This window comes from Rutidosis leptorrhynchoides, chromosome 1 (genome assembly GCF_046630445.1).
Source record: "Rutidosis leptorrhynchoides isolate AG116_Rl617_1_P2 chromosome 1, CSIRO_AGI_Rlap_v1, whole genome shotgun sequence".
NCBI lineage: Eukaryota > Viridiplantae > Streptophyta > Magnoliopsida > Asterales > Asteraceae > Rutidosis > Rutidosis leptorrhynchoides.
Genome location: NC_092333.1, coordinates 96,394,375 through 96,418,186, shown reverse-complemented (window position 1 = coordinate 96,418,186; position 23,812 = coordinate 96,394,375). Strand labels below are relative to the sequence as shown.

General features: G+C 29.7%; 1 protein-coding gene across 6 annotated transcripts; it reads left to right on the top strand.

The window, feature by feature from the left end:
- Window positions 1-5,866: 5,866 nt before the first annotated feature.
- Window positions 5,867-9,343, top strand: LOC139863246 (uncharacterized). 6 transcript variants are annotated; one of them, XM_071851899.1, is made up of 7 exons: window positions 5,867-5,995; window positions 6,874-7,166; window positions 7,543-8,070; window positions 8,478-8,546; window positions 8,638-8,719; window positions 8,881-8,919; window positions 9,040-9,343. In XM_071851899.1, exons 4-7 carry the CDS (start codon window positions 8,486-8,488, stop codon window positions 9,185-9,187), a joined length of 330 nt encoding a protein of 109 aa, XP_071708000.1. In that variant the 5' UTR covers window positions 5,867-5,995; window positions 6,874-7,166; window positions 7,543-8,070; window positions 8,478-8,485; the 3' UTR covers window positions 9,188-9,343. The 6 variants fall into 4 exon arrangements, 3 of the variants coding, with proteins under 3 accessions (XP_071708000.1, XP_071708004.1, XP_071707994.1); XR_011764419.1 differs by having other exon boundaries at window positions 8,459-8,546; XR_011764417.1 differs by having other exon boundaries at window positions 8,481-8,546.
- Window positions 9,344-23,812: the final 14,469 nt, after the last annotated feature.

The window sequence follows — 23,812 nt, the reverse complement described above, 5'->3', positions numbered from 1 at the left end:
TATGTGACAAAATACATACATATTTATTTATTTATTTATTTATTTATTTATTTATTTATTTATTTATATATTTATTTATATATATATATATATATATATATATATATATATATATATATATATATATATATATATATATATATATATATATATATATATATATATATATATATATATATATATATATATATATATATATATAAAGGTACGTTTCGAACTAATTAAGGAAACAAAATCACGGGGACATGCATAATTCTTATAACTTTTACATCAAGTTATTATTATTATTATTATTATTATTATTATTGTTATTATTATTATTGTTATTATTATTATTGTTATTATTATTATTATTATTATTATTATTATTATTATTATTATTATTATTATTATTACTATTACTATTACTATTACTAGCTTAATGTCCGCGAATTCGCGGGACTTTTTTATGAGACTAATAAAGAATAAAATTTGAAAGTTCATAAATTGATATTTTATATTATTTGAATGGTTGTCAGTAATTGGACCAAATAATAGAATAATGCCGTAAAATTGTTGACAAAAACAAAACAAATCAAAGCATAAACGCAAATAACATTATGCTAAATACTTCATTCTTAAACATTAGGTCTTGTTTCCCATAGGTTATTTCAGGATTCCAATCTCTTAATAATGAATCGTAAAGATAGCTAACGTCACTTGCTTTGTTAATAATAGTTTTTGGATTTGACTAAACGTATGAGCACGTCAGTTATCAGCATGCAATGTTTAAGAAATATATTATCATTAGAAGAATATTAAGTAGGAGTTAACATTTGTAATTTATCAACTTATAATAAGATTAAAGAATGAGAATCTTATTTAATTACCTCGGTTAAATAGTTTTGCATAATATATAACTTTCCAATCTGCTCAAACATGTTATTTTGATAATTCGACATATTTGCATCATCACTTTTATTAAGAAAGGACTCTGGAACATTACCAATAAATGTTCCAGATAAAGTTTTTTCAAGTCATCCACTTTACTTGAATCATTTTCAGCTATCCTTTTCTAAAACTATAACATTAAAACCATTTGACTTTTCTTCCCGAAAGCTACACTACAAAGTAAATCAAAGTAACGACAACGCTATCATATCTTTATACCCTTTCCCCTGTAATAAGTAGAAGATAACGCTTACAAACTACACTTATTCTTGTCATCATTTAAGGGCGTCTGCAACAGTGGAGCATTTATAGAAAGTTTCTATAAGAACCAATTAGAAGCAACATTAAGCATGTTCCAAAAAAACAACAACATTAAGTGATGCATCAAAGTAGAGAAACTTTGGAGGCTAGCAATCCCTCCTTTATAGTATGTTGTGCAAACTCAATTCGAACAAAAACTATGAACTAATATAACTATAAGGTAGACAAACATCATTATGCACTGATTAAAACCCATCGGCATCATTCTGGCCCAACATAAAATTTTTAATAAATCATACATTCGCCAAAATTCAACCATTCATGGACCAAACATTATTTTAATTAAAGATACATATCATATTCGGAGCCAAACATTATTTACAACTAATACACTTTGACCTAATTAAATATTAACTTGATCCTTACTTAACCATATAAACAATTACCATTAGATGGTAGATGGAAAAGGGTCAATTGATTGTTTATCAAAAAATACACACCCATTTTCTAAACCACGGGTCGAGAAAAGTCAAGAAAGTATTCAATGTACCTTCCGCACTAATCCCTTGCTACACCCCCTTTTTATCATATTGACCCAAAACTACTGCAAATAGTACAAAATAATGAATCTGAAACAAAAACAAAGTTTTTATTTAAATCTGAAACTAACCATAGTAGTTTCAACTCCAAACGCAGATTAACATGGAGTAAATCAAAACGCAGATTTATATTAGAACCCTAAAACACAAAATAATAAGAAAAATATTAGAACAACTAACCTTTCATTCTCAAAGTAACGATGATGATACAACAACGATTGATCAACGGAATCGACCCGCGAACCTTCTTAGATACCCGAAGGCGCGTTGCTGCTTCTGAATGAAATAAAGATAATAACATTTGCGCTGTATATTAAATGCATACTGGTGTTATACAAAAGATGGCGTGTGCTAAGAACATACAGACGTTAGATGCATACGTTTGGGTTACATACTAAGATCGTATCAACGTTACGCAAAAAATGTGCTATTAGTCACAAAGTACGATTTACAAAAGATGATGTGTAGTTATTACAAAAGATGATGTTTTGTTTTTTAGCACATATGTTTACCAACAATTACACAAAAGATGATGTTAGTTACAAAACACGATTTACAAATAAGTTGAAGTATCTGTTTACTTGCCACCTGTGTGGCATGTATATGTGTTAGATGATATAAGTCAAGAATACAATATATTTGTATGGAAAATCCATTAGAAGAAAATGAAGAATGTTAGCATCTTTTTTTTTTTTTTTTTTTTAATGAGTGTAGTTGTTTCACCTTGTTGTGTGAAGAGGGTTCTTTGTCCCTTCAAGCCCAAAATTGATCATAATCCACATTTAGTAAACTTTTAAACTTCGTAAAATCAAAGCTAAGTCCCACCAAAAGTAGTAAACAACAGCAGCTGCCACAACAATGATCTATAACCATAACACTTAAACAAACTTCATTAATAATAAGTGAAGTAAAGCAGTAGCAACCTAGACCCATATCATTTCAAAAAGCAGTAGCAACTTAGACCCATATCATATACAAAAAGATCCTTATGACCCAATCAGATATGAAGGGATAAATTACAACCCAGATCTAAAAAGAGATTATCCTCCGATTACTAAATTAATTTAACCAAATAGCTAAAAAAAAGTTTGAATACATTGCTGATAACAGGATTTAAAACAGTCCGAGTTAAGAACAGGGACATTCTATTATGCAAAACTATTGTGCCACAACAAATAATGTAAAAACACTTGCACTAACTTCAATGTGTTTAAGAAAATTAAATAGGCTCGAGTCTCATATATGATGTTTCAGATAAGAAGAATATCTTAAATCCGTCATGGCAGCAAACACACACAATTGCAAAATTCCATGCCATCCGGTTGTTGCCTTGCCAAGGTGATATACAAAATCACATTAACTGTTTGAGGAAATCAAATAGGCTCATATTTTAAAAATGAGGTTTTAGGACAAAAGAATATCCGAAATCCGTCATGGCTGCAAACACACACAGTTGCACAGATTCGGTGCCATCCGGTTGTTGCCATGCCAAAGTGCGGATCAGGTCTTCAATATTCCATAATCATTTACTTATATATTATTATTGATCATCACAGCCTTTGTTTAGCATATACCGGTACTATCGATTTGTAAAATAGAGTTGTCAAGGTCTGAATTATAACTGGGAACAACAGCCAAACACATTCAATCCCACTCATTCACCAACCTGCAAATGGTATTTGAAACACGTCCCTACCAAAAAAACAAATAAATTAAATAAAAGGATGTCATAAAATCCTTTACACCTAGCTGCTATTAGAGTGCCATCTTTCTAGCCTTAATTTTATAGGAATTTTTAAAATTCAGGTACATAAACGCATCATACACTAATGCTTACAATTTTCACATCAAACTACCTCTTTCGAACATTATCACAAACATGTGGCGGGCAACAACAACACCCCAATAAAAGTGACAAAAATACAAAGATTCGAACCCGTAAACATTCAACTAATGGCAATTTTCGCAGGAATAATACGCTGCGTCATAGAAAAATGAACGTCCAAAAACATCGCAGAGAAAAAAAGCTACGCTAGCATTAGGGTTAACACAATTACCGTCACCCACAACTGAAAAATCAAGTAATTTATCCACTAAGACCACTCACAGCGGGCCGTCGTTGGGGCTTCTTTGGAGCTTCCTTCAACGGCACCAATGTTAGCAAGGTGTCAAAGGAGTTTCCTTGAATGACCATGAAAGAAAATGTCGTTGGATAGCAATTTGCATCAAGCTGATTTGCTTTATATATTTGTAATTTACGGATAAAGAGTGGTACATTGTATTAATTAATTAATTTAAGTGGGTCCATTTGATGGTAAAATGGTATGTCATGGATATCAGGGAGTGTGATGGGTAAGTCTTAGGAAGAAGTTGATGAGGTGGCGCTGATGTGGCAGCAATGTGGTTCCATGACAGGTGTCATGGATAAGAGTGGTCTAATTATAAGTGTATAAAAAGTTACAGAAGAGATGCCAATAACCAAATGCAACACCAGAGGTGACGGGAGCAACAATAGTGATATTTCCTCAAAAGTTGAATCCGTTTTGTTTTGGTAAAACTTTGAATTGAATGTGAAGATAAATTGATACCCCTAATTTTTGAAAATAGTCAGGCCAAATTTAGGTTAGAGTTAGAAGGGTGTTTTGGTAATCAAATAATTAAGGTTAGGATTACGAGGTCATTAGTAAGATTATGAGAAAATTAAGGGTGTAGATCATTGATGATTAATTTAATGGATGACTATGATTAGTTTTGATATCTAAAATGATCTATTTTAGCTTTTGTTATTATATATAAAATAGATTATTATTATTATTATTATTATTATTATTATTATTATTATTATTATTATTATTATTATTATTAAGTAGAGATGAAATTTGTTTTGAAGAATGGTAACTTTTTAAAAAATCGATGTAAAAAATGTGAGTATGAATATATGGAAACAAGTATTTTTAAATATGTCTTATCTCTTTCTTATAACAAAAGCAATATTAGCAAAACGTATTTAATCTCAATTATTAAAAATATTTTTAGCTTTATATTCTACGGGTCAATATCAATTTAATTAGTTTATTTGCCAATATATGTCTTTTTATTAATATTGTAATAGAGGTCGAAAATGTATTAATTGATACATTTGACTTCAAAAGTCTTTGTAATCCCTCTCTAACAATTAGCTAGAGTTTGTTTATTGTTACAAAGTTGCCATATGCAAAAAAATTATAATTATAACTAATAATTTAACAATAATAATAATAATAATATATATACGGGTTGAGTTATTTTTCGAGTATACGGATCGGATATATGAGTTTGTATCTAAAGTCATCACCGAACTCGCAATAAATTAAAAATCATCCTATACCCGGCTCAAATCTCATAGACCCGGACATGAACCCAGCCCTAAAATATCGGGATTTCCCATCGGTTGTGGGTATTTTTACCATCCCTACTAAATACTTGTATAAAAGACAAAGAAACTTCATTCGATGAAGACCGAAACTTCATTCGATGAAGACCACACAATGGAACCTTGGGAAATTCGAACATACGGAAATAATGTAAATGAAACTTAAATGAAACTTTAGTTTTACTGGGCGAATCGTTATACTTGTTTGGTATAATGAACGTTTTGATCAATAGCCTGTTTCAATAACGTTTGCTCGAGACATAATGAATTTGATTTTTTTTAATTATGAAAATTTGCATTTAATACAAGTTTAAATATGATAACCATTCGATATTCAATTGAATGTGGTTTATGATATTTAAGGATAGTTCGAGTTAATTACATGCGATTTAACATATAGTAGAAGTGCAAAATTTGATTGTTAGATAGTAACGGTTTATTCTTTTTTGTTAGTAGATAGCTTTCTATAGGCGATACGTGTTGGTATCATTTTTGTAATGTTTGATTGGTTTTTTTGTCGGTTGATGAAAGTACATAGTTTATATAGTTAAAGTTTTTCGCTAAAAAAAAAGGAAATTTTTTTTTTTTTTTTTTTTTGTTGCAAACTTTGACTTGGATCAAAGGAAGTCTAGGCCCATACTACCGATTTAGCGCAATGGCCGATTACAAGAAGAAACCGTTCTTGAGTCATTCGCACAATTTTAAGCTACCATCTTCAACCCTAATTCATTCGTTCCTTCAATTCGTTCGTTCCAGAATCTTCTTGACAGATGGGAATCGAGACAAGTGACAGGTACATTCCTTCAATTGCAACCACAATTACTGTTTGTTTTTCATTCAAAAAATCGATTCAGTTTGTTGTAGCACAATCGTAACCCTAACCAACAAGAGTTCGGTCAAATACCGCAATCGGAATTAGGTGAAATGATCTCCACCAATTCAGTCCAATAACCAATTCGGTTCCAAACAAATCTCATAAACAAAACAAAATTTTATTTAATTGTTTTTTTTTTTCCCCGATTAGCACAGAGCCAGCATTTTTTTGATTGGTAAAGAAGATTAATTTTCCGTTTGATCCACGCGGGCCTTAGCTATTCTAGGATGATTATTCTATTCAGACTTTGTTAGGGAAATATGACCTAAGATGACTGACTGAAAGGTGCTATGTAGAAGAGTAGTTATCATAATAACTCACATTAGTCAGAGATGTGTTGGTTGTTACAGACATGAACTCTTGCGTTTTCAATTTGAATATTTATCTTCAAACATGATTTTATTATAAATAATTTCTACAATAAAGTAAAATAATTAAGATGGGGCCATTGAAAGTAGCTATAACATTGCATACACTTCTGGTCGTTTCCCAGATAGATAGATATTATTACAGTTAAACAACAACTTTCACATAAACATATAGTATTATCATGAAACACAATAAGCGTTTTTTAGAGCAGTGCATAGTACTTACATAGTAGTAGTAACTGATAAGTAATCTTGCAGTCCATGTTTACAACAAACTGAAGCTAAAGTACCATTATTGCATTTCAACTAAATGTTGTGTCGACCTCCTCCTTCTTATTCTTCTTCTTCTTCTGCATTAATAATGAATAATTTATAATTAATTAATTATTATTTTAACAACTTGATTGATTGATTGATAAATTGTTGCAGAAAACATTCAAGATAAACAAATGGCACCGACTGAATGTAAGATGAAAATTCATTGTCCGGACGGGGCAATATTCATTGATGCCAACCCCTTTTGCAGGGAGTGTAGAATTGCCGAAATCTCTCACAAATATGGAAGTGACGACATAATGGTCGATATCAATCGCAAACTTATTGAGAAGATTAAAAATTTCATTATGGGGCGTGCAGAACGTGCGGGGAACTCGGATGATCTCACCAAATTCAATTCTGAATTTCGTGAAATAAATAAGGGCTGTGCTCTTGAACTTATTACAGTATGCCTCTTTCTTCTTCTTCTTCTTATTCTTAATTTTATTTTTTATTTTTTTATTTTTAATTCTTGCATGTTAAAACTGTTGTTTGATTTTTAAGGTTTAAAATCAGCGACAATAGTAATAATCACATTAAAAGAAGAAAGCTTGTTATGAATTTGGACTATTTTTTTTTTTTTTTTTTTTTTTAAATTTCTTTCTTTTCTTCTCATATGCCTCAACAACCTTAATCTTAAAACCTAGGGATTTAACAAGTGACTGCTTGCCTGACACACACGCATGCAGAGCGCACATTTTATTTTCTTTTATTGTATTCTTGTTATTGTTATTTATCTTTTTTAAAATTAGTTTGCTTCATAATTTTCTGTTTACATTTCAGGCTGCTTTCGAAATGGGGATAAAAAGCCTCATTGAGTTGCTGTTGAAAGACGTTGATGCCATTTTCACCCAAATGAATACTGATGAGCAGTTTTACAAATACTTTCCCGTGAATTTTAATAATAAGAGTTTGATTCTTATCAATTAAACTTGTTGACAGAGGAGCTCAAGGATAGCGATTGGGCTTTCTTTCAGTACAACAGCAACAATTCATCTTCAACCTTATTTCATTCACCAACACTAACCCTAAATCGTTCGTTCCAGATGGATATTGATGACACAAGTGACAGGTAAGTTTCTTTAATTCGTTCTAAACATGAAATTGATTTACAAGAAAGATTTCGGTTTCTTTGAATCAGTTAAAATCTCTGTTAGTTGATTGGAGGAGGTTTAAATTATTAATATTGTATGAACAAATTGATTGATTGTAGCAGAAATGAAAAAATGAGGGATGCATCAGAGGATAAATGAAGACCAGTGATTGATGATGATTTAAAGAAACTAACCTATAACAAAATCCCTCGAAAAGGTGCGTTTCTACTATTATTGTTATTCATTAATTATTATTAATAATATTAATTAATTATCAAATTTATAATTACTGTATTGTTATTATTTATTAATATTGAATATTGATATTGATATTGATATTGATATTAATTATTGTTATTATTATTATTATTATTATTATTATTATTATTATTATTATGAATTATTATTATTATTATTATGAATTATTATTAATTATTATTATGATTATAATATATCAAAATTTTTTAATTTTTAATTATAATATAATTTTAATCATAATTATAATATAATTTTTATCTCTTCTTTTTCTTCTTCAGTTAATTAATTTAATCATCCCAATTGATTGAAAGAGATTTATGAAATTATTAACTTTCTATTATTAACAGCTTGATTGATTGATTGTAGCAGAAAACATGGCGGATAAACAAATAGCAATGACTCATGATGCTGATTCATGTAAACCAGTCTCGAGAGGTACTTACTTGCATACTTATTTCTCTTCATTAATTAATCCCATTTATCAATTTCTTTTTTATAATTATAACTCCTACTTGATTGATTCTAGCCAAAGAAAAATGTAATTGGGTTATTAAGTTATTAAGAGTGCCATTCCATGAGTATAGAACCACCCTATCCGATGAAGAACGGTGAGTTTAATATACTATTACTGCACTCTTTTGTTATTTTATTTATTAATTATGGTTACTCTTTTAGTATATTAAGAATAATTACCTATACATATACATATATACTTATAAAGCTTGACCCTGCCTAATTGTGTTAATACTTTCGAATTGGTATATTGTAGGCTACAATGGCTAGCTGCACATTTCTTCGTAAACAGAGCGTGAGTAATTTTCTTTTTTTATCTATCTGTTTTTATTATGTTACCAATAATATAATTTAATTCTCTACTTTTTCTTATATATACACACTTACTTTTTTGTTTATCGTGATTACATTGTAGTTCAAGTGCCTTGTATGTGGAAAATGTAATAGGCAAGAAAGGAATACTACGTTTGTTAATACGGGAGGGTGAGGAGGAGGATAGGGCGACAATGAAGGAGAGGCAGGCGCATTGGGATGGAGTAAACCCTCAAGGCGTACTGGGATGAAGTTGACCATAAGGTTATGTTGTAATCTACTTATCATCATCATCATGTTTATTCAAGTGTTTCTCTTTCTTTTTTCCTTCTTGTTATGTGGTGTTTGACAAATGCTTAAATATAAATGGCTTTTGTTGTATTTTATTTGATGAATGCTTAAGACATGCCCTTGAGTCCATTTTCCTTTTCATTGTCATCTGAGTACTACATAAAGAAATATGAAAACTTTAAGAATGAAACTAAAAGTACTCTATATAATTCTACACAATTTACACAACTATTCTACACTGAAAAAATAACCATTTCATCTAACTTTTTGCCAAAAAAAGGAAGAAAATACTCCATTCTTTACGAAAAAATAAAAAAAAAATATTTGAACCAAACAACAATTCAATTAAAGATATCGTTTCAATTGATGTATTTAAGAGGGGTGAATTTGCACATGACATTAAGTCATACGCAAAGTTGTATGAGTTTTAAAAAGATGGACGATTTAACGGGGTGAATTTGCACATGACATTAAGTTATATGCAAAGTTGTACGAGTTTTAAAGAGAGGAACGACTTTCTGTGCCGGTGGAGAATTATTTCTTTACACGCTTGTGAGAAATGACTTTTCTTTTATTTTAGGGTAGAGAAGGATTGTCTACATCTTATCTCTCCATACTTCGTGTGCGGGATTAGGTATTGTTGTTGTTGTATGAGTTTTTTAAAGAAGAAATAAACCTGAAGTTTTGTATTTTGAAGAAGACATGAAACAATTTGAGTTCCTTATACATGATAAAGAATGGTATGGAAAAACTAATATACACTCGCAAATAATTAAGTTGTATCTTTTATTCATAGACCAAAGTCATGAACGTAATTAATTTACGGAGTAATTAAGATAATGTCGAAGTTCACAATTTGACGCCCTTCTCGAGTCAATCGGTTCACCAAAGATCCCAGCCACAATCTAACGCTACCATCTTCAACCCTAATTCGTTCGTTCCAGAATTATGACAGATAGGAATCGAGCCTTCAATTACAACCACAATTACTGTTTTTCGTTCAAAAATTCGCTTTAGTTTGTTGTAGCACAACCGTAACCCTAAGCCCTAACGAACAAGAGTTCGGTCAAATAGCGCAATCTGAATTAGCTTAAATGATCTCCACCAATTCAGTCTAATACAGTCAGGGTGGTGCTGAATTTGACTGTATCGGGCGGGTTCAGACCTCCCTTTTTAGTCAATTCACAAAGCATATGCATGGCTTCTTCCATAACCATCCAAGTGACAGCAACATAGTTATTATTTTTTTGCAATTAGCACGTGCAGCGGACCAGTTCTCCTCTGATTGGTAAAAGAATTCATTTCCCCTTTGATCCACGCGGGCCTTAGCTATTATTATAGGATGATTATTCTATTCAGACTTTGTTATGGAAATATGACCTAAGATGACTGACTGAAAGCTGCCATGTAGAGTAGTTATCTTAATAACTCATTTTAGTTCAGTGCATAGTACACACTAGTAAGTAATTTTGCAGTCTATGTTACAACAAAGCAACAGAGGAGCTTAAGAAGGTTAGTGAGATAGTCGGATTATAAAACGTATGAATGCGTTTAGAAAGTTAGATGTTGTAGTAGTATACCTGATTCTGTGTGTGTTTCATCATGAGCTGTTAAAGGGCGTTAACAACTTGATTGATTGATTGATTGATTAATTGTTGCAGAAAACATTCAAGGTAAACAAATGGCACCGACTGAAGCTGAAAGCAGTAGCGGAATCATTAAGATGGATATTCATTGTTCCTAAGGGGTAGTATCCATTGACGCCAAGCCCTTTTACGAGGAGTCTAGAGTGGCCAAACTCTCACGAAAATGGAAGTGACGACATATTTGTCGATAGCAATTGCAAAATCATCGACAAGGTTAAATATTTCATTAAAGGACGTGCAGAACGTGCCGGGAATCTAATTGATCTCGCCAAATTCAATTCTGAATTTCGTGAATTATTTAAGGGATGTGCTCTTGAACTTATTATAGTACGCCTCTTTTCTTCATCTTCTTCTTCTTCTTCCTTTTTTTTATTAATTCGTGCATGATGGAAATGTTGTTTGATTTTTAAGGTTTGGAATCAGTGATAACAATAATCACATTAAAAGAAGAAGCTTGTTCTGAATTTAGACTCTTTCCTCATTTTTTTTCTTTTTTCTCATTTGCCTTAACAAACTTATATTTATCTCACTCAGATCTGAACACAACAGCACTTTACCCGTTTTATTTTTTTGTTGTATCGTTTATTTATCATTTTTTAATTAGTTTGCTTCATAATATTCTGTTTTTATTTCAGGCTGCTTTCGAAATGGAGATAAAAAACCTCATTGACTTGATGTTGAAAGACGTTGATGCCATTTTCACCCAAATGCGTACTGTTGAGGAAGCTTACGAAAAATTTCCTGTGAATTTTAATAACAAGAAGTTTAAATCTTATGAATTAAAAATTGTTGAGAGAGGATCTCGAGGATTGCGAGTGGGCTTTCATTAGCGATTCCAGCCACAATCATTCACCAACCCTAACCCTAAATCGTCCGTTCCAGATGGAAAAGGTGCATTTCTATTATTGTTGTTATTAATTATTATTATTCTTAATCTTATTAATTAATTACTAGTTATTATTTATTAATTACTATATTATATTATATTAGATTATTATTATTGTTGGGTGTGCATGGTACGGGAAAACTGAAAAAATCCGAAGACCATACCGGACCGAATCAATCCTAAGCTGAACCGAGCGTGTTCGGTCCGTTCCATGGTCAACAGTTTTATGGATTTTCACCAAACCCAAAAAAAACACCAAAAATAACTTTACCGAACCGATAATTTATGGTTCGGTCCTCCGTCCGACATTCCTCTACAATTTGGGACTCGGTACATAACCGAATCAAACTAGTTTGGTCCGGTTCTGTACCATGCACACCCCTAAGTGTTATTATTATATTATTATTATTATTATTAGTAATTAGTACTCTGTATTATTTTATTTTTATGATTATGTATTATAAATATTATAATATAATTTTAGTTTTAATTAAAGTTAAAGTCATTATTATAATTTTTGTTTTTTATCTCTTCTTGTTGTTCTTCAATTAATTAATTAATCATCCCAATTGATTGAAAGAGGTTTTAGAAATTATTATTACTTTTCTATTATTAACAACTTTATTGATTGATTGTAGCAGAAAACACGCCGGATAAACAAATAGCAATGACTCATGTTGATTCTTGTAAACCAGTCTCGAGAGGTACTTACTTCATGCTTATTTTTCTTCTTTAAATAATATTTTTAATCCCAATTATCGAATATATATTTTCTTATTAATAACAACTACTTGATTATTTGTAGCAAAAAAAATCAGTAATCGGGTTATTAAGCTATTAAAAGTGCCATTCCGTGAGTATAGAACCACCCTATCCGCTGAAGAACGGTGAGTTTACTATACTACTTACTATACTCTTTTGGTACCTTCTTTTTAATGGTTACTACTTTAATTTTAATTACATATACATATACATATCGTGCTCTCCCGCCTGCCTGACTAATTGTGTTATACTTTCGAATTGGTATATTGGAGGCTACAATGGCTAACTGCACATTTCTTGTTAAACAGACCGTGAGTAATCTTTCTTTCTTTCTATTTAACTTTTTTTATTATGTTTCCAGTATTAACTAATTCCACTTTTTCTTATATATTCTCTTCCGATAATACTTTTTTGTTTATCGTCAATTCATTGTAGTTCTAGTGTCTTATATGTGGAAAAAGCAATAGGTATAAAAAAATTACGTATGTTATTTTCTGGGATGGAGTAAACAAGGCGTAATGGGATGGATGAAATAGACCAGAGGATGTAATCTACTTGTCATCATGAAAGCCATGGATGTGTTTCTTTTTTGCTTCTTATTATGTAGTGTTTGATGAATGCTTAAATTAAAATGGCTTTGTTGTATTTTATTTGATGTATGTTGAAGACCGCGCCCCTGAGTCCTTCATTGTCATCTATTAGACCATTTGTAGTTGTAGTGGTTGAGGGCGTGGGTTGGGGGCGTGAGTTGCTTTTTGATGACTAGGACGTGTGAGTTTGTGACGACCCGGGAATTTTCGACTAAATTTAAACTTCATCTTTATATGGTTTCGACACGATAAGCAAAGTCTGTAATGTCGAGTCTTAAAAATTTTGAACTATTTACATGAAATCATTTGACCTTTAACTATTCCCGACGATTCACGAACATCAGTGTGTAAATAAATATGTATGAATTCTATACATAAGTACTATCGTAATATATATATATATATATATATATATATATATATATATATATATATATATATATATATATATATATATATATATATATATATATATATATATATATATATATATATATATAATTAACAAATATTAAAAATTCAATAAATTATATAATTGGTAGATATTATAAATGGTAATACATTAAACTTAATTATAAGTTTAAATTTAATTGTTATATTAATATTATTATCATTACTAATATAACTATTACGTAGTATTATTACAAATATTATTAAATAGATTGCTATTATTGTTATTAGTATATATATATAGTGTAATGTATAAGAATTAAATATTCAATATATGTTATTATATATATAATAATTAAATGCTACATGATTTTAAAGAAAGTTATAAGTTAAAATAATTGTTATATTAATATTATTATTATTTTCAATATTAATAACAAAATTAGTATTATTAAGGTAACACATAAATATGAAACTTGCTATATATAAATGGTTATATTATTATAATTATTAACAATATTATTATCATTAAAAATATAAATATTATTATAATTAGTATAGTATTAGGATTATTATTATTAATTATTAACATTTTTTTATCATTTTTATCATTATCATCATTATTATGATAGTTATTAAAAAATAATATAATCTATTATTATTATCATCATTAATAAATGTTATTATTATCATTTTCTTTAACATTATACATTATTTTTATTATTATTATAATTATTATTATTATTAATATAATTGTAATTATTAATTATTAATACTAAATCAATTATAAAACTGGTCGACATATCTAAAATCTGTTCCCAATCCTTTTCATACTTTTTAAACTTGTCTTGTTGATTGAATTATAGAACGAATCTGGTAGCAGTACTAGACAAATTCAGTTAACGGTTACTTTCAAATTTTATTTTCTTTATTTATATTTTTAGTTTCTGTTCTTGTCTTCTTGGTATAAACTGTCGACTCCTTCTCTGCTATAAATTAAACGATTACTCTCACATTGTTAACAACTCAATCGACTTCACATCCACAATAACAATTACCAAACAACAGCTTTTATTTATTTTATTTTTTTAAAAGAAGAATGAACACAGGTATATACCCTGTTCGTGGGTTAATTTTTGAAAAACCTTATTTCGAATTTAATTACAGAATCTATAAAAGCAGTGTTGTTAGAAACTTTTCATTGAAACTGTGTGTAAAATCTTAGAGTCCAATTCGTTTTATTGATGGAGAATTTTTGAGTCAAAGTTTTTGAAGTTAAAAAGTCAAACTGATTTCTTTGAATGAATTCGATTTCTCTGTTGCAAATCATATTCAATTGGGGATCCTAGTGTATTATAACGAAGGATTAGAAGATGTTTCATGAAGAATTCAGAGTCTCAAAGCCCCTTAATCTCAAAATCATAATTTAAGTTTTTATTTTATTATTTTTTTTTCGGATACAGCAAGCTGCTGTGATGATTTTTTTTATTTTATTTTAATTCATTTCTCTTAACTAAAAATCATATTTACAAGTCGTTTTCTGTTTCAAATATACAATCTAAATTGTTTAGAAATAAATATTTTGATGGATAACACCTATAATCGATTCTGAAAACTGAGAAGAAGAAGAAGAAGAAGAATTAGAAACAGAAGCAAACACGCGTTATATCATATAGTTTAGGATATATTTCAGAAAGACAGTGTTGGAAGAACGGTTAGAGGGTGAGGTTGGGAGCGAGTGATCACGGGTTCGATCCCGGGCTGGGGCAATCTTTTTGTAAAAGCTTTCAATAAGGGTATAATCTTTTATTTCTTTTAAAATTATTATTATTATTATTATTATTATTATTATTATTATTATTATTATTATTATTATTATTATTATTATTATTATTATTATTATTATTATTATTGTTGTTGTTGTTATTATTATTATTGTTATTGTTATTATTAGTATTACTAGTATTATAATTATTATTAGTATCACTTTTATAATTATTAGTATTATTATCATTAACATAAGTATCATTATCAACAATATCATTATCATTATTATTATTAGTATTATCATTACTAATAAAGTTATTATTATTGTTATTAGTAACTTATTATTATCAAAACTACCATTTTTAACAAATAAATATTAGTTTCATAAAAGATACTTATTACATTTACGATAATTAAAATAATATTCCATAAAACTATATATCAAACAGGCTAACATTTAAAATACTTATACAATATCAATTTTTAAATATAATACTAAACATATGTGTATATAAATATATATAGATATCAAGATAACTAAAAGTATAGATATTAATTATTGTAATACAATATATAAAATAAATATATATAACATATAAGTTAAGATATGGTTTACATAAATAAAGAATATGTTTTTAATGAAGTTTGGAATAAACCCTAAATAACTACAAAGATATATAAAAAGGATATAACTAATAAATTTATATATATATATATATATATATATATATATATATATATATATATATATATATATATATATATATATATATATATATATATATATAAATATATATATATTTGTGTGTGTGTGTGTGTGTGTTTGATTACAATTATGTATATTAATAAATATACAAATGATATAGGTTCGTGAATCCGAGGCCAACCCTGCATTATTCAGTTGTTCAATATCGTCATATGTATTTTTACTACAAAATACAGTATAGTGAGTTTTATTTGCTCCATTTTTAATTGCTTTTGCAATATATATTTTTGGGCTGAGAATACATGCGCTGCTTTTATAAATGCTTTACGAAATAGAGACAAGTGATTAAAAATGATATTCTGCGGATTGATGTGCTAGGTAATTTAGTTACATGTTATAAGAGCATGTAAGCGCGAATCCTAAAGATAGATCTATCGGGCTTAACACCCACATCCTGTAGGCTGCACTAGACATAAGAGCTAGTGGGCGGATGTTTAGTACTTCGAGGATTATTTATACACTTGCGAGTGTACATATCCATCTTTGCGAAGATGACTTATTATATTATTGTTAAGGTTGGTTACTGAGGCCTCAACATAAGCAGAACGGTTTATACACTTGCGAGTGTACATATATTTATAAACGAAAATCTTGTGGTCTATTAAAATATTGAAATGGTTGTTATGATAAACCTATGAACTCACCAACCTTTTGGTTGACACTTGAAAGCATGTTTATTCTCAGGTATGAAAGAAATCTTCCGCTGTGCATTTGCTCATATTAGAGATATTACTTGGAGTCATTCATGACATATTACAAAAGACGTTGCATTCGAGTCGTTGAGTTCATCAAGATTATTATTAAGTCAATTATAGTTGGATATATTATGAAATGGTATACATGCTGTCAACTTTTGATGAAATGGAAGTTTGTCTTTTAAAAACGAATGCAATGTTTGTAAAATGTATCATATAGAGGTCAAGTACCTCGCGATGTAACCAAATGTAATGTATTCGTCCAGATGGATTAGGACGGGTCATGAAAGAGTTGTTTTTGTGGAGTAGTGGTTGTGTGGGTTTTTGGTGTGGGTTGGAAGTATTGTGATGATGTGTTAAAATATAATTGGATTAAATATTAAAAAGGGGTATAAAATAATATTTTAAAATAATATAAAATTAATAAATTAGTAACCAACTCCGTTGCCCATCCCGTTGCTTTGTAACGTGCAGTCCCCATTTTTGAACAAGCCACGCATTGATACGGCAATATGGGGCGTTGGTTGGGTGCCAAGTAGGATGGCCACGCCCTCCAAATCCCACCGATACAATGAGTCTTAATCTTCTACTAATTATAGGATTATAAAAACTTAAAAGGATGAAACTGAAAATACTCAGGTATATAGTTTCCGATGCTGACATTGAACAAAATCTTCTTTGGCAGACATATTTAACATATACGTCAAATAAGGAATGTCAGTGATACTGTACACAGTACACATCGTTCAAATTTGTCATTTTAGAAATTGTTTATATGTTCGTGATACTATACGAGATACATTATTTAGAAAATTTTGACCGGATGGTATCATACCTGGCAACCAAGACCATTGGGTTAACCATTTGAGTCTACCAGGTCTCGAGAAAGCAAATGGAATGGGTTCAATATGGACTATCTTTAGTCCTTCAATATGTTGGAAGGTATACCAGTTGAAATTAATTTCCAATCCATTATACGAAAATATTAAAAAATTTCCAATCCATTATACTAAAATATTAAAAAACCAAAAGAACAAAAAGAAACTTAGAAAATTAGAAAAATAAAAAACAAAACGAAAAAAATAATAAGCATAATAAAAAAAAATTTAATAAGTATGTAAACATTTAAAAAAAATTATATAAAGTAAAAAAGTTAAAAAAAATTATTTTTTTAAATTAAATCTTTAAACTTTTTTTTTTTAATTAAATTTTGCTAGGTTAGATTTTTGTAATAAATCAAAATATTTAATCATTCGTTTTAATGTGATTTATGAATTTTTTTTCCTTTTATTATTTTCTTTTTTTTTTGGCGAAAAATGAACCATTATATATAAAATCTGAAATCATGAAATTGATGGTTGATTTAAAAAAAATCACATTACAGGAAACATAGAATGACGACAATCACGTGTATCAAACACATTTGACAAAACCAAAAGAAAGATCCTAAGTGTCCCGTATCAAGATCTTCGGGTGCATATCTCACCGTACGCTTGAAGCCCGAAAAATAACTTTGAAGTCAAAGCCCAAAGAAGAACTTTCAACTTAATAGGCCGAACCAAGCTAGACTAAAATGCGAATCGCGAATTGAATAAGGCTTCGTTACGAGCCGACTAAATCGCCCACAACGTGGCTGGATCAATTGACCTCCAAAACATTGAATCACTAATGCTCGTCCCGGAATACCAATCCGATTAAAATTGAAGCAAACTTCGTGCCATCACCCATCTAATGTGATTTATGATATTTAAGTATAGTTCGAGTTAATCAAATGCGAAAATTTGACTTGCATCAAAGGATGGTTCGGTTTTTTTTTACATCCACCAACACCACCGTTCGTTTTTTTTTTTACCTTTCCGGCCTCCTTCCTCTTTTGTGACGATCGCTCCAAATCCATATGGACGAACACGTCATTCATCGATTTCATTGCGAGGTATTTGACCTCTATATTATACGTTTTATAAACATTGCATTCTTTTGAAAAGGCAAACCAAATATGAATATTTAAATCAAAGGTTTTCGACATATGATGATTTCTACATATAGACAATCACTGTAAATAATAGTTTACAACAGTACTTCCGTTGACAATGCAGTCAAAATAAGATACATGGTGATGATTTGGTGAATGCAACGTTTTCTTGAAAAATATGCCATGTAAGACTCTATGCACATAGCTTGTCTATCATATAAGCAAACAGCGGAAGACTTCTAGGAAACCTGAGAATAAACATGCTAACAAGTGTCAACACAAAGGTTGGTGAGTTCATAGTTTGTATGTTTCGCATAATCTGTATATAAAGGTGAATCACAAGATTTCAGTTGTTTCATCCAGAAACGTTTATCAAAATATTCTACGAAATTGAGCACCCTGGTAACTAAACTTAACGTATAAATAATTGGTACCCTTTGTATGATCATCTTAATAATACACGCAAACCAACGTGTACGCTTATCAAATAGCATACGTCCGTTAAAAGGCTAGCGCTCTAGCTCGGACGGGGATATCAAGCCCTATGGATCCATATACTACTACTCGCGCCCACCAGTTCTTATAACTGGAAGTTACTAGTTACCAAAGCTAAGGGATTTTCGGTTCAAACTCAGTGTAGAATTTAGTATGTACTTGTATCCATTGCGTTTAAAATAAAGTGCATGTATTCTCAGCCCAAAAATATATTGCAAAAGCAATTAAAAAGGGATCAATGAAACTCACACTTTATAATTATTGTAAAACAGTTATTAAAGCATTTGCATGTATTCTCAGCCCAAAAATGTAAAGGGTAAAAGGGATCATATGAAACTCACCTTAGCAGCATATAAAGTCATTCACCAAAATGTAATCGAAACACGGATTACCAAATAATCGTAGATTTCAACGTATCAATATTGAGATTCAATATTGTAGGAAAGTACGTAGACGTAATGGAGATGATAAACACTAGGTTTGATTCACAAATATACCCCCGAACATTACCCATAATCTCCTTGGCAATAACCCATAATTTCCTTAGCTGTATCCCGCTTGAAAACCATTTTGAAAGTGTCACGCTCATGACCTCGTCGTATTATTTTATGTATAATACTAATTAATAATACTACTACTAATAATATTAAGATTAATAATAATAATAATAATAATAATAATAATAATAATAATAATAATAATAATAATAATAATAATAATAATAATAATAATAATAATAATAATAATAATAATAATAATAATAATATAATTAATAAATATAATACGGAGTAGGAATGAAATCAGAAGAACAAAACATCGGCTTTTATAGATGTGGCCTGGACCAGACTGCCATGCGATCGCATGGCTCCCTAGGCCAAATCCCATGCGATCGCATGGGTGGGTTTTCCAGCTCACATTGTTTTTGTAATCTAGCTTGTCGACATAATAAATAAATATAAATATAATTTATATAATTTATATAATTAATTATATATTATATTAAATTTATGTGCATAGTTGACTTGTAATTTTTGTTCCAATAAGTCGTACGTCGTCACTCGACTTATGTCCCGGTTCCGGTTTTTCGAACGCCCTTTCGTACGCTGAGAAAACTAGTACTTTTCGTTTCGTGACTCGTACCTTTGTCAAAATATGAACTTAATCATTGATAACTATGTCACTCTAAGTGTAGCTTTAATCAATTAAGTGTTTTGGTTATTTGCTTCTATAAATCATCGTCTCGTAGTATATACATATACATATACATATTTTATTTATTTATTTTGAAATAGTATATACAAATACATATTTGCTTCTATAAATCATCGTCTCAATTTTTACTGTAGCAATTCACTGTAGCAAATTACTGTAGCACAGTTACTGTAGCAAGTCAATTTCACTGTAGCAAATAGTGATTTTCGAAAACACTGTAGCATTTTGGGTACTGTAGCAATTTGAAAATACTGTAGCAAATTAGTGTTTTACTTGTTCATCTTAAACGTTTTAGTTCAATTATCTAAATATCAATCGAATTAACAAACGAATGTTACTATCGTTTACTAAATAACTTGAAATTTTATATATATGTATATATCTTTTTAATATACATAAATCAGTTTTTAAATACACATTGGAAGTTATTTATAAATAAATTTTAATAATAAATATTTCAACTTATCATATATATTCAAATAGATATTTAAACCAATAAGTTTAATGTACGGTATCAAATAATTAATACATTGTTACCTTTTCAAGTTATAGTATATATGTATCTATTTACATATAATTGTTCGCGAATCATCGAAAACAACCGAAAGGTATTTGAATATATGAAAGTAGTTCAAAAAATTTTAGATTCAGTTTTACAGACTTTGCTTATCGCATCAGAAATGTTAATCATACAAAGATTAAGTTTAAATTTGATCAGAAATTTCCGGGTCATCACAGTACCTACCCGTTAAAGAAATTTCGTCCCGAAATTTGAGTGAGGTCGTCATGACTAACAATAAAAATGTTTTCATGACGTATATGTGTGATAAATAGAGTTTTATCACCGTTGAATAATATGGATACAACAATCCGATTATTCGAAGCGTATGAGAGAAGTTATCGTAAAAGAGTGAAATGAAGAATAGAGATTCGTCTTAACTCTTGACATATTAACGATTGATTTTCGTAATTTAAGGAATAGAAAATCTTCATAATCTAAATAAGATTTGATTCTTCGAAATTTAAGGAAATTAAGATTTCTTTTGATTAAATGCGTAATTTGCCTCGATTGCTATGTTTGATATTTCGCTATAAATTGACCTCTTCCGTTTCATTATTTTCATCACTCTTACATCTTCTTTCTCATTTCCTATTTTCAAAAGATTGTGAAAAATGCTTCATCCAGTTCTGATTCTTGATATATTCCTAACTTTCATATCTATCATTCTTCTTTTTCATCTACCACCAGAGGAAGTTATTTTCTTCTACTATTACCTTGGGGTTATATTGTTTTTCATTCTCCCGTGTCTTTATATTGCTATACGCATTATATACACGGTTTGTAATTTCGGGGTTGTTATCGGGCTTTATGTTCTCCATTATATTTCGGAGCTTCATGCTTTCGTTTTCTCTTCCCGACCTTAAGTCAAGCGAATAATGGTCCAGAATTCGTAGGTATGAATTTCAGAATAAACATAATTAATGTTCTAAGAAAGAAACGGTAATGGCACAATCTGACTTGTCAAATTACCAGAATATCCGGAAAAGACCGAATCATCAAGAAATATATTTTCTTGATATATTTAGAGATTATATAGAATGAAAGAGTTATGTAACATGGTTTATGATGAGGGTGTGATCTGTGAACCTTTATCACGTTCCGTTAGAACTCAGCATGACTTACTGTAATATAATCACGTTGATCAAGTGTCATTATATTATATTAACTCATGCTTCAATTCCCAACATTACTTCAAAACATTTATATTTTAAACTTGAAAGTTTCAGAATTTAGAAACTAAAATAGTTTCTTTTATGGGGTAACACAGATATCGTAAAGAGAAAATTGATTTTCGATAAGAATGATTATGAAATTATCTCCAGAAATATGGAGGATATTTATAATGAAAGATACGATGATATCTTAGAATTTCTTATATCAGAGGATGATGAAGAATATTGTCCGCAAGGGTTTAGATTCGGAAGCAAGGTATTCGTTAATGGCTTCAGCAGATACTGAATCATTTGGATTCTTTGAAGACAGGTTTCGTCCTTGTGATTTATCCACAGCCTCTTTCATACTTTGCTCAGTCGGTTTTCCAGTTCCAAACTTTCTCTTTTTCTCAGCTTTACCACCATACTATTCTTTATCATCAAACTTTTGACTGTTAAGGTCGTTTACAGTTTCTGCTGCTTCGTCAACATTTTTCCAAAATTCGGAGAACTAGTTTCGTAGTTTGGGGTGTTTTTCGGAAACTTCACATTCGAAGTATGTAAATCCAGGAGGTAGACGTTATATGTACACATATAACTGTTGGCGTAGGCGTGCTACAAGATTTCAAAATACTGATTGCTAATTCCCGATAGTTGGTATGGCAATTGCCGTTACAAGATGTGGATGAGTACATGATACGGTTTCAATGAGTATAAGGATTTTTTTCGAAAGGTCAAAGATCAATGAAGTTGTTGGTAAATTTACTGCTAATGTGGTGGAACATGAAAGATTCCCCGATAACAAAAACGTATATGCCAAAGTTACAAGTCTGAAAGGTCATCGTTGACTGGTTGAACGGTTGATAATACTGGATACTTTGAAAAGAAATTGCAAGGTTATTTTCAGTAATAACAATGCTAAAGGATCTTTAACATTTTTGAAGTCAAAGTATATCTTTGAAAGATGTAGAGATCTAAGAATGATTTCACCGGTTCAGAGTTATGACTTGGATTCTGATCCGTTAATATCAGAATATGTAATTGAATTTGTATGAAAACGATTGTATATCGCTGTGAGCATAGTTAATAAATTTTGAATCAAAGTTGAAGAATGTACAAAATAACATATTAATTGTGAACTTATATATTTCCCGAGTATTACCTACCCGTTAAAGATTTCACAATTAATACTTTGTACAAAATAATTTTTTATTACCGTTTTTATGAAAATATATGTATGTATATTTTCTTCAGATGTAATACAGATTTAATGAGTTAATATCATATTAAGCTCATTTGATTTTCGGCTTGAATTAGAAATGAATAATCTCTAAAATATTAAAGATTACATAATCTTTGCGGAGTATTTTGCTAATGAAATCAATACTTCATTATTTATTCTTATTGATATTCCTTGGTGAAGGGTGTTGATATTCGTGGAATTCTTGCAAACTTCGCAAGGTGCAAATGATGTTTTCTAGAAAGATTCGAGTGCATCGAAGATGAAAGTGTAAAATCAACCATATTATTGAATAATACACTTGGTTTATTATGAAACGGAATTCTTTGGATTGAAACAGAGATTGTAGTTAACGAAGGTTAAGTTGTTAACGAAGGATGTACATCATAGCATATTAGTAATATGAATTTAACCGAGTAGTATTTACCCTTTTTCAATTCATACTTAATAG